At 58.1% G+C, this 12,605-nt stretch overlaps 1 protein-coding gene across 1 annotated transcript; it reads right to left on the reverse strand.

Moving 5' to 3' along the window:
- Positions 1-1,455: 1,455 nt before the first annotated feature.
- On the reverse strand, positions 1,456-2,155 carry LOC137670591 (GTP-binding protein Rhes-like). Its single transcript, XM_068413513.1, has one exon. The coding sequence runs from the start codon at positions 2,153-2,155 to the stop codon at positions 1,529-1,531; it is 627 nt and encodes a 208-aa protein (XP_068269614.1). The 3' UTR covers positions 1,456-1,528.
- Positions 2,156-12,605: the final 10,450 nt, after the last annotated feature.

Raw genomic sequence — 12,605 nt, forward strand, 5'->3', positions numbered from 1 at the left:
GCCTGTCCCCCTCCCTGCTGCCAGCCCTGGCCTCATCCTGCACCAGCTCCCCAGGGAGAGTTTCGCCTGCCCGGAGATTGCTGTCACTGAGCCAGTGTCCGCAGGGGACATGGCAGTGGGGTGCCCCAGCGAGGGATGCCCACGGGGACACCGGGCTCTCCCTGCCAGCACCTTCTCCTTCTCTGCCTGGGCTGGGAAGGGGCTGGGGTCACTGGGAGCGATCCTGCCTGGCTGGGCTAGGCAGGGGCACGCCGTACTGCAGGGACGGGCTTCTGAAAGCTGGGGACCCCAAATTGCCCAGCTCCCTTGGGTCTGGACCAGTGTGGATGGCTTTTTAATCCACCAAGCTTTAATATCTTTATTTATTGTGTTCGTGTGGCTGCTGAGCTGGCTAAATGCTCGTTACAGCAAGGAGGGGCTGTGCGAGGGGAGAGTAAATGAGTGCGGTGCATGCTAAAGCACAGTAAATATTGCCCTTCTGTGCTCTTCTCCCACTCCTTTTATTATCTCCTTTTAATGTGTTTATGGTTTTTATTTCAGTGGATCAGCTGGCTTTTAATGGCTGTTGTTCTTTTCTGTACGTGGAGGTGAGAAGAGCTGTTTTATTTTTAGTTGCTCACGCTTGGTAGAAAACTTTAGTGGTTAAATTGTCAGGAAAATCGTAACACCAACTGTCCTGGGGAGGCTGGAGAGGCTCCGTCCATGCCAGGACACTCCAGATAAGGATGGACCATGGAGGAGGGAAAGCGAACGCAGTGATGAGGGAAAAGCAAATGCAATGATAAGGGGTCTGGGCATAAAACACTGATATCAGGCACTGCAGCCTTTGAAGTGCAGGAGAAAGAAACCCAGACATTTTCGAGCCCCACTTTGCAACATGTTTATTGGATATGCTTAAAAAAAAACCCACCCCAAAATAGAAAAGAGAAAACCGAAGAGATGCACAGACTGCCCTACCGCATGCTCTACGCCAAGGTACAAAATCAACACTACTTTGGGTGCTGGATCGGTCACAACAGCCGCGCCAGGAGGTTGGACGTGCAAGTGCTCGGGGTGGGGTGACACGGGACCCGATTGCAAGCTGGGAGAGCGGCACCGGCGGGTGTGATGCAGCGGCACGGGTGCCTGCATCTGCCTTCGGATGCATGCAGCCACCGAGCCCTTGGTTGTCCCCCCTTTCCTTGCAGGTGAGGAGCTGCCTGCCTGCTGCCTGCCCACCTGCGAGCTCACCATGGCATAGATGCATCGTGCTGGCTGACCCACAGCTTTTTTCCAGGGAAGCCTCCTGCCTTTTTGGGAACCCGCCCTCTCCCCACACCCTTCCAGCAACCAGCATCCCTTCCAAGTCCCTCCTTGTCACCTCCGGCTCCCACTGGTCCCAGCAGGCTGGGTGGGGAAGAGGAGGGAAGGGGTGGGAGGCAGCAGGGTTGATTTTCGCCAAGGCAGCACCTCTCCCCACCCAGCCCACCTGAGTTTCCAGCCGGTGCCGCCGCTGCCGGCGCCTTCTCCCGGCCCCGGGGTGGACAGCTCAGCACACTGAGCAGCTGTTGGTCTTGTTCATGGGGGGCCTCAGCACCTGCTCCTTGGGCAACGTCTCCCTCCTCTTGCAGAGCGCCGGGCTGAGCCGGCTGGGCAGGTTGGCTTGCTGCAGCAGCTCCCTGAAGACCTCCAGGACGTTCTCGTTGTCCTTGGCTGACGTCTCCACGAAGCGGCTGTTCCAGTCCAGCTCCACCAGCGACAGGGCGTCCTCCGCCAGCACCTGCCGCTCTCCGCCGCTCTCCGCCTTGTTGCCGACCACCACGATGGGAGGGAACTTGTCTTCCTTCACCTCCAGGATCTCCTCCCGCAGGCTCTTGACGCTCTCGAAGGACTCAGCGTCGTCTACGGCGTAGACCAGGGCGAAAGCATCGCTGTTCTGGATGGAGAGCTTCCTCATGGCCGGGAAGGAGTAGCTGCCGCTGGTGTCCAGGATTTCCACCTTGACCGTGGCCCCGCTCACCTGGTACTCCTTGCTGTGCAGCTCCTCCACCGTGCGCCGGTGCTTGGGCTCGAAGGTGTCCATCAGGAAGCGGTGGATGAGGGCTGTCTTGCCCACGCCGGCAGCACCCAAGAAGACCAACCGCACGTGGTTCTTCTCCTTCACCACGAGGGACATGGCTGGGCTCAGAGGGAACGGGGTGCTCTGCAGCTGGTGCTCACCCCACGGGTGTCCCTGGCTGACCGTCTGTCTGTCTGTCCTCCCCTGCACCGACTCGGTGCAGCCAGGGAAGTTTGGTGCCACCTGCCTACAAATTTCTCCCAGCTCTTCTGCCACGGACGCTACAGTCCCCGAGTCCAGCTCATCCTTTATCCCGGCTCCTCTCTGCCATGTGGCACCAAGCTGGCCAATCTCCGTGGGCTGAGGGTGCAGAAGGAGGGAGGCAGGGAGGGAGGAGAGCGGGGTGCCGCGGGCCAATCCGCAGAGCTCAGTCCTGGAAAGCCACCGCAGCCCCGGAGAGCCCCGCGCTACGCTGCACATCGCATTTGCATCGCCGCGGAGCCGGCAGCATCGCCGCCGTCGCGCTGCGCCAGCCGTCCTGCCCTTTTGTCCTCCCTGGAGATTAACGTGTTTCTTGGCAGCAGGGGAGCTCGGTGGGGGACGTGGCAGGGGCTGGCCGGTCACCCGCGGCTTTTCTTGCACTTATCTGGGGCTGGGAACTTGCTTTGCAGATGGGGGTTGCTGCAAATGTGCCCGAGTCTTCTGTAAGCCTATGAAATATTTGACCTGAGGGGAAAAATAAGATCTCCCTGAAACCTGTGCGTCATAACCTCCACGCTCAGCTGTCAGTTATTCTGTGATTTTATGAAATATTTAACCTGAGGGGGAAAATAAAATCTCCCTGAAAACAATGCATCGTGATCTCCAGGAGCAGATGCCGAGCAGTCGTGGGTAGGAATGCTGGCCATGACCCAGGTTCAGCAAAACTGACCCAGAACGGTCGGTTAATTTATGGGTCAGAGAGGTGGGATGTGTGTCAGCACAGATGAGCATCACCTCTGGAAGGGAGTTTGCTTAGGGAGGTGTGGGTTGCCCAGTCTGGTTATGTTTCTGCAGCAGTCACCGTTCCTAGTCCATGCTAGAGTTGTTGCAGAAGCTGATCTGTGCGCATATAAAGTGAATTTGCTCAAAAGTTAAAATAAGTCTTCATCCTAAGTGTGTGTGTGTGTGTGTGTGTGTGTTGTTTTTTTTCTAGCTTTGAACTAGATTTTGTAGTTTTAATGCAGTTGTTTTTCTTTCTATAGCGAAGTACCAGTTTCAGTGTTTAGTTCTGGCTGAATTTATTCTGTTGATTTCAAACACCTTTTTCCCCAATAATTATTATTTCTGCCTCTTAATTCCCCAGTTAAGATTATGTTTTAGCCGTGTTAAGAGCTTTCCCTAGCTGATCCTGTCATGAGGAAAGACAAGAGTTTGCATCAGGGTGAGCAGTGTCCTCTCCTTTGTGCTTAGAAAGACGCAGGGACGGGGCTCTTCAGAGAGGAGATGAAACCGTTTCCCACAGTTGTTCCCAGCCAGCTAAGGTGACACTGCGCCGGGCTCGGCCAGCTCTCGGGAGGTGCCTGGGGGGCTGTGCCATGCCCTCACTGCTGCTCGCTTTCCCCGTATTTCAATCAATCAATCAATCAGGTTGGAAGAGCCCTCTGGGGTCATCGAGTCCAACCATTGCCCTGACACCACCCTGTCAACTAGACCATGGCACTAAGTGCCATGTCCAGTCTTTTCTTAAACAACTCCAGAGATGGTGACTCCACCACCTCCCTGGCCAGCCCCTTCCAATGGCTAATGACCCTTGCTGAGAAGAAATGCTTCCTAATGTCCAACCTGAACCTCCCCTGGTGCAGCTTGAGGCTGTGTCCTCTAGTCCTGTCGCTAGTTGCCCGGGAGAAGAGGCCATTTCATTCCAAAGGGCCTCAAAACATGGATCTGTTCAACCTCACAACACCCAATGCCTCTTACAGGTGCAGAAGTGGTGCCCAAGGTGAAGGAGAAACCCATGGCAGGAGGCAACAGGGACCCCAGGCTCCAAACACCCCATCCTGGCTCTAAACCATCCCTGTTATTGCCAGCACCCTGCGGGGAAGGAGCTGCCAGGCTTGGAGGGTTTCCCGAATCGTGGCCGGGAAGGTGACCCTGGTGCTGTGGGAGCCACCACCGGGTCACATCACTCCCGCTGTCTGCAGCTTGAGTCGTTCCTGCAGAGGGTGGATGTGTCCCGCGTGGTCTGGCCAGGGCGAAGAGCCAGCCCTGGCCATGTCAGACAAAGAAATGCCGAGAAGAAGCTGCCGTGCCTCGGCGCCGCAGTGGCACACAGCCTGGCTGCACAGCCCCGATGAGTTTTCACATCGGTTGTCTCCCCTTGGTTTTCACATCTGTGCTGCTATGGTTACCCAGAGCCTGAAAGGTTTTAAATCTCCCTCAGAGCAACGGAGGAGTTCCGGGGTAATCTTGTTAAGAGATGAGCAATGAATATTTCCAAAGGCCTTTTGCATGAATATCTCGTTCTGTATTAGCTCACGTCTGCCGACAGCAGGGAAAGCAAAGCGCGGGGGGACTGTGTGCGAGGAAGGGAAGGAACCAGAGAAGGTTTTTCCATTGCAGCCTTTTGTATCCAGAAAGATGTGCTTAAATACTGTATTTTTCAAGGAGGGCTTGGCCAGCCAGCTTGGGTCAGGTGTTATTAAAAAAATAATAATTAAAGCCCATGTTTCCCCCAGGGAAAGACTCATGGGACCTTTACGGGCACTCGGAGATGGGGTCACTCATGGCTGAGTCCTTTAGAAAAGCCCTGCAGCCCGTCAGCCCTGCGTTGGACCGTGGGGACCCGCCGGGATGGCGAGTGGAGCCGAGATGGCTCTTGGCTTCAGCAGGGCTGCGGGAGCGACCAGGGTCTGTCCCCTGGGGGGTTTGGAGTGGTGGATCCTGCACCGAGGGCACGTGCTGCACCCGTGGGGACCGGAGCTTCTGCCAGCGCTGAGCTGGAGCGTGCCCTGGGCTGCGCCCATGGGAGAGGGGACCGTGACGCCCCGAGGGAGGAGGGAGGGAGAACAGCCCGGAGCTGTTGGCAGGGAGGAGAGCAGGCAGCAGGAGGATGGGATGACAGCAGTGATGGGCAGGAGCCACGACGGGGCATGAACGAGCTGGGGGGTGGTTTTGGGGCAGGTACAGCCCCACACCCAGCGTTCACAGGCAGGTCTGGAGCAAAGGGCACTTGGAGATGTGTGACAAGAGGGTTCTTGGTCATCCTTACCCCAAGGCCTACCCTCTGCAGGGCCATGGAGTGGTGGGATACCCCGTGGAGAGGTGAGGGATGGTCCCCAAGGTCCCCGTCAGTGCCGGGGCTCAGGCAGAGCAGTGAGCCGAGCTTGAGTCACTGGCCAGCCCCTGCCTGAGCGCAGCCCCCGTGGGCTGGGCAGCCTCCAGCAGTCAGGGAAGGGCAGTTCGGGGCAGAATGCTGGAAAACAGCATGTACCCTTCTGCTGCTCACTGTGTACTGGGGCGGGGGGGCCGGGAGCAGCAGCAGTGCAGGGACCAGAGGAGGCACAGGGATGAGGGCAGAGGAGGGAGCTGGATCCTCAGCCCTGGAAAAAGCCAACAGCACTTTGTGCGGGAGGAAATCCGGGCTCTGCACAAGCAACACACTCCCCTCCCACTGCTGTTCGCAGCCTGGGACGTGGGACACTGTGGTGCCTCTGCTGTTCCTGAGCCAGCCCACGCAGCTGCCCAGGAGGGACGGAGCTCCTCAGCTGGGGGGCTGTGAGCTGAGCTCTCCCCAAAAAAAGGTCCTAATGTCCTGCTGAGTTTTCCAGCATCTTTTACAAACATTCATTTTTATTTCACTAGCAAGCCTTATTTTTGGTACCTTCGAGTGATTGTGTGAGGGGGAACCCCAAAGGGCACGTGAACCTTTCCCACCGGCCGAGTGCTCCCCAGCTCCGCTGCAGCGCTGGGATGTGCTTCAGTGAGACAAGCTGCAGGAACAGCCCGTGCAGCACCTGGATGTGTTTTCAGGGAGCTCCTATCTCAGTGCTCAGCAGTCATGGTTCAGAGGGGACGGTGGACGCTGAGGAGGCCAAGAGCAATGTTCTGCAGCACCGCGCTGGAGCAGCCAGTGCTGGGCATCGCTCCAGTCCTGGACGCGGTGCCCCAGTAACCTGCGCGGTCACACGGCGGGTGAAGCGCTTTCCCAGCTGCCAGCAGCGGTGTGTCTTGGCTGTTGCTCACAGGCAGTGAAGCATCAGTATAAATGTGGTGGCAAATAGTATTTCCATGAGTCAGGGCCAGCTCCTGGAAGCTGCTGGAGCTGATACATTGCTGGCTCCTGCCATGGGGTGCCTGGTGCCCTTTGCATCCCGCAACAGGACACAGAAGCAACGAAGGCAGCCAGTGCCTGCAGGATGCTCCACCCCACGCCACCCACTTGTGCCTCTGCCTCCTGTTTCTGCTCATAGTTAAATTCATGGTGTACGTGTGTTTTCAGCAGGGCTTTCTGGTATTTCAGCTGAGGAGGTGAGAAGGAAGCAGTCAGTAATGAGCAACGCCAGCGAGACCATCTCCACTGAGCAGCGTGTCCCCAGCTGCTGCCCATCACCATGGGCAGTGGCTGGACAGCAGCCTCGCTGGGTGAAGCATCACTTAGAATCACAGAATCACAGAATCGTTTTGGTTGGAAAGGACCTTTAAGATCATCGAGTCCAACCATTAACCCAGCACTGCCAAGGCCACCACTAACCCATGTCCCTCAGCACCACATCTACACGGCTTTTGAATCCCTCCAGGGATGGTGACTTCACCACTGCCCTGGGCAGCTTCTCCCACCTGGAATGAGCCCTGGATGGGAGACAAGGCACAAACAGGAGAGGGGAGGAGAGGGCTGGCAGCGAGCTGCCTGTCTGCCCCCGCTGCTGGTATCAGAGGCAGGTCCTCACCCCGGCGTGGGGACACCCGCTGCACAGGAGAGGGTTAAACCTGCCTCTCCCAGAGATTAAATCCAAACGGCCTTTGATTTAGCAACAGGTGAGAGGAGAAATCTGACCCGCTGCAGCTTCTGCCCCCACTTTAAAGGGGAGTCACAGCCCTCCCTGATGCATAGATGGAGCAGCCAGACGTGGTGCCACCTCTGTCTGGAACAGCCTGTTGCCGGGGACGGATCCTGTTCCCAGCACCGGCGGGGCTGCTGCCGGGTACGTGCCACACCAAGAGGGGAAAGCCAGTGGCTTGGCCCCATTTCAGGGGGCACATGGGTGTGACCGGCCCCAGAGAGGGTCACGCCAACCCTGGCTCCTGCCCTGCTGCCTAATGCCAGATAGGGTTGACGGCTTAATTAAAGGCTGTAATTGCAAGGTGGCAGGAGGCAGGAGTTGGTTGCAACAGGTGAGGGCTGAGGTTTGCCTATAGCCCGGGACCAGGCATCAGCAGGGTGAGGGGAGTGGAGGAGAGCGGGGCTGGATTTGGGGTCCTCCAGGACTGTGGAGGAGGGACTGGAGGAGATCTGTGGGGTACCGAGGGCATCCTCATGCCATGTGCTGCCCGAGGGGACGGGACCCTCCCCAGGGATGGTGCTGGTCCAACCTGCAGCTGAGCTCGTGGAAACCAATGTCACTTGTGCGGCCGCCGGCGAGGGTGCTCAGCCCCGGTGTCACGACAGCGGCAGCCAGTCTCGGGCACGGGGGCAAAGGGCTGGCCCTGGCATGGGCGCTCCCCGGCTCATTCCTCCTCCAGATGACCGACCTCTTCCAAAAGAGCTCATCTTGGGTTTGAAACCCCACCTTTGTCGCCAAGCCCGTTTCGTGCCGCAGCCCCCAACCCCCCAGCTGAGGGGACTGAGCGACCCGCGCCAGTGCCGGTGCTGCGGGGGGGGCAGGCAGGGAGCCCGTGAACAGCCTGTACTAGACAACCCCGGGTAATAACACCTATTCTCCCTGTAAACAAATGTCTTGCTGAGGACTAAAGGGATTTAGCACAGCTGTTCTCCAGCTTGGAGGAGTTTCTGTAGCATCTCTTATCTTGCCCTGGCCGGATTATTAGCTGGAGCGAAAAGCTCGCCTCTCTTTAGTCCACTGACGTGGCTTTTCCTTGGGTGACACGGGGTAACACGGGGTGACACGGGATGACACGCTCTGCGGCAAGGCTCTCAGGCCAGCAGGAGATGAGCTGTGTGGTGTTGGGGTCTCAGCTGTGTGTCCCTGCAGCCCCGAGGCGCTGTGCGGGAGCAGGGCTCCAGCCCACCCTGTCCCACGGCAGGCTGCGGAGGTCCCGCTTGTCCCAGCGCCTGGCTCTGCCCACTGCCATGGCATCAAGGAGGGAAGCCCAGCCCTGGCACATGCCTTAACCTCTCTAGACACAAGCCCGTGGCTTCATGTTAGCGCTGATCCACTTTGAGGGCCACTAAAGACAGCAGCTGGTCAACTGATGAGGTGTTACAAGGTATGTCGAGCAGATGGTTCCCCCCACACTGCTCCGAGCAGGGCTGAGCCTCCTCCAAGTGGGCTTGACCCTCCTCCATGCAGGGCTGCAGCCGCAGAGGCTGGGGACAGGGAGGGTGCTGTGACTGTCCCCATGCACAGTCCCTCCATTCGTCTTTGGCCACTGCAAACAAATCGGTCCGGGCAGTGGTGGGAGTCTCCCGGCTCTGTGGCTGATGCTACTGTAGGCATGGAAGCCCCAGACCAAGACCAGTCTTGCTGTCCTGGGTTTGGGGTACAGGTGGGGAAGGACAGGGAGAGGGGCCAGGAGCAGACAAGGGCAGGGACAGGGATGCTGACAGACCAGTGGGGCTGAGCATGAAAGAGGGATGAAAAGCCATGGTACAAAGTTCAACAGCACTGCCTGGGGCAGGACTTGCAGGGGCACACCTGGCAGTGCACCTCCGGATGACCGATACACGTCCTCGCATGCACAGGTAAGGTATTTCCATGAGAAAAATGGCAGAATTAGGTAAGAGCACCCCTGAAATACAGCGTGGCGTCCTGCCATTGTCCAAGAAACTTAAATGTGACATGAAAAGAGGAGCTGCTGGAAGCTCAGCGAAAGCCTGGCACCCCTGAGGGACTACTGAAGGGCTTTGGGGAGCCAGGAGTGGATATACGGCTTCTCATGGCAATGTCAGAAGGGAGGTGGGATCCTCAGCGAACCCACAACATTAGCACAAGGTCGGGTGCAGCAGTGTTTGATGCTGTCAGGAGGCACCCGAGACCCCAGACTTGGGAGATGGGAGCACAGAGGGGGGGGGGGTTTCACGGGCACCCCACCAACATGCCATTGAGCCAGACCAAACACCCCCCCCCCACCCCATCTTCACCCACCCAGGGTGCTCCTGCAGCTCTGGCTGAAGGCCCCAGGCTGTCACCAGGGACGCTGCAGCCATCATGTCCCACCTCAGCCCCCAAGCAGCTGGGCTGCCACCCCTGTCCCCGAGCGGCGTTGGCAGCCGTGTGTCCCCTGACCCGTGTCCTGATGTGCGGGGGCTCCGCAGCATGCCTCAGTGCAGAGGCAGGCAGACGTGATGCTCTTGCCCTGAAAACAAAGTGATTTTTTTTTTCTTTTTTCCTTTTTGTTTTTCAGAGTGCATGAAAATGTCATGTTGTAAACAATCCCAGTGACGGCACCTGCCCGGGGGAAGCTGCCTGTCAGTGCCCCTTCCCCACTGACTGTATGGCCATGACTCCACGGGCTTTCATGCCACTGTCCTCTACCCTTTCCCCAGTGACCCTCTTGTCCTTCAATAACAAAATAAATCTTTACATCACGGGGCAAAAGTGACCTCAGTGCTGTCCCAGATCTGAGCTGGTTTATGCCGTAGCCATGTTCAGGGTCAAACTGCTCCTTCCTTTTCAGGGCATGTGCGAAGGATGGATCTATCAGAAAGCAAGGTTGAAAAATAAAGAGGTTTTTCATTCATTTTACAAGGGAGCTTGGTGTTCCCTCTGCATGTGCCAGGTCCTACAGCATGGGCTGCATGTCCCTGGTGTCCTGCGAGCTGTGGGACCGGTGACACAGGGCGGCAGCTCCTTGGCTGCACTCTTCAGCTGTTGAATCTCAGCATTTTGGTCTGGCTTCCCCCAGAACCTCTCCCCCTGTCCCTTCTGGGCTCCTCTCCCCACTCCCCAGCCACCCTCTTGCCGAAGCCGGTGTCACCGTAAGAGCTCCTGACAGCGCCGCTCCAGCAGCTGCCGTCCCCGCTCTGCAGACGGCGCCGGGGCCTCCGGCACAACCGCAGCCTGTCAGGACGTTTCATCTTTAAACCATATTTTCTGTCTGTGAGCACCAGTGGCAGCCGTCCCTGTTCAGCCCAAGGCCACCGTCCCACTGAGCTCCCGCCTCGGTGTTACTCTCCGAGCTTCTGGCACCCCCTCAGCCCTCGAGCTCTCCTGCTTTCTCCAGGTTGTTCTGGTGTTGAAGGAAGCAAACTGGTGTGGGCGAGCCATGCAATGGCACCTGCGGCTGGGCTCTGCTCTCGAGGGACCCTGCCCCGAAGGATGAGCCTCGCCGTGCCTCTGGTTTGCAGAACACCCTGGTCACCTGTGAACCAGCTGCGGACAAGGAAAGGCCCCTCTTGGGGTGAGCAGAGGCGTTGGGGACTGTCCCCAGCTAAGCCAGGAGGAGTGATGCTCTGTGAATAAAAGGCGAAGAACCCAAAAGCATGTTTGCAAGAGGGGAGTGGAGCCTTTGAAGATGGGGAACAACACGCATTTCACTTCCATCAGCCGCCGCTGCCATCAGCATGAAGCAGAGCTGAGCCGGCAGCCGTAAGATACCCCGTGTAGCTGCTTTATGCTCAAAATCAGGTCTCGTTTTTATCAAGGCCAGTGTAACTCCAGCGGGGGATGCTGATATAATTCTGGGGTCTGAAGCCCTCTTTCACATGTCCCAGCCAGGGCCACGCTCGCCCCATGGGTCAGGCAGGACCCCCTGCAGCAGCCGCCCGGCTGTATTTGCCTTGTGCAGTGACCTGTGTGCAGGCTCAGGTGTTTCTCTCCACTCCCTTCCAACAACGTTGGAAACAATTGGCCGTATTTAACCAGAGCTGATGGATGTGACTTGTGCTGATGCTGGCCAAGTTGCTTCTCATTTCACAGTGGGGACGTGGGAAGGAAAAAATATCCCAGCCCTCAACCCCCAGCTCCAGCTCCTCGGCTGGGTGCTGCAGGCCACGGTTTGCTGCCAAAAACCTCTGCAGGGGCAGCTGCGAGGGCGAGAGAAGGGAGATCCTTTTTACAAGGTAAACTGAGTCAAGGAAGGCAAAGCACTGCTGTGGCCCCCGCTCACAGAGCAGCCTCTTTAGAGGTGAAAGTAAAAGTGCAAAGGTGCAAATTGCTGACGGTCCACCTGGGCTGCAGCAGAGACACGTCCCCGGGGGCTGCCAGCAGGGCTGGACCCCAGCCTGCTCCCTCGCACGGTGCTGCTCACCCTGCACGGGGTCTGCTCCAGCCCGAGGCCCAGCAGGGCTGTGGGCACCCGACTGCCCCTGAGGTGCTCCCGAACACCGTGTCCTGCTGTGCTGAGCTGCAGAGCTGTCCTGCAAAGGCACTTCGTCCTCCCGGGGGACTGCTCACTGCCACCTTCGTGCTCAGACTCCTCTTACTTACACCGTGGCTGACAGGTACAAGTTAATCTGTGCAATTAATTATCCACCAAACTCGCATCCCTTCCCGGCCCCTCTAGCAAGGGCACGAGGAGTCCCAAGCCGGGCCACTGCAGCAAAGCCGGAGCAGGGGCTTGCGTTGCTGGGCCCTGCAGCATCCCTCCTTCAGGGCTTGACAAGAGCACGAGCCTTCGCCATTCTCATAGGACCAAATATCTGGAAGGGAGCGATTCTCTTGACCTGCACTTTAAAACTTTCTTTAAAAGTGGTGAGAATGGGACTGATCCTGCCTGTGCCCAGGGAGAGGGGATGTGGGGCTGCTGCAAGCTCAGGGGTGGGTGAGAGACAAGTGTGTTTGTTTAACCAGCCCTTGCTCCACATCCTGCCCCAGAGCACGGCAGGAGAGAGCACACGTGGCATCGCTTGGAGCTGGCAGGGGAGCGGAGGGAGCTGGGCTGGTCCCCCCCGGCCCGATCTGCACCCAGCACCCACACCATGAGGAGACCTGCCCCAGTTCTGAGAGGCGAAGGCTGGGAAATAGCACACCAACCTGCAGCCCAGGGTTTCATTTCCGAAAGCCCTGCCGACTCTGCTGTCCCTGCCTGCCCCTTGCAAGGAGAGCAGCAGCCCCGTAAGCTCCCGTAACCTCCGACTCCCAGGGCTGTGTGCCATGGCTCGCTGCGGGCAGGCAGCAGCCCAGACACAGAGCTGTAATGGCCCCAGTCTCGCCTTGGACTGGGGAGCACCTCCCAGTGACTGAGGCTGTTTCAGGAGAGCTCAGGGCATGTCCCACCCACCATGGCCACCCCCACGGACATCCCTGGCCCCTTCAGAGTCTCCCCGAGTGACCAGCTCAGCCCAGCTTGCACTTGTTTGTTAAAGAACCATCTGCACTGAGCCTTTCCTTCACGGATGCTGATTCTTGTCACTCTGTCACGTCCACGGAACGCTAAGGCAGTGCCGTGAAGCATAAATGACACGTTC

This window comes from Nyctibius grandis, chromosome 15 (assembly GCF_013368605.1).
Source record: "Nyctibius grandis isolate bNycGra1 chromosome 15, bNycGra1.pri, whole genome shotgun sequence".
Lineage (NCBI taxonomy): Eukaryota > Metazoa > Chordata > Aves > Nyctibiiformes > Nyctibiidae > Nyctibius > Nyctibius grandis.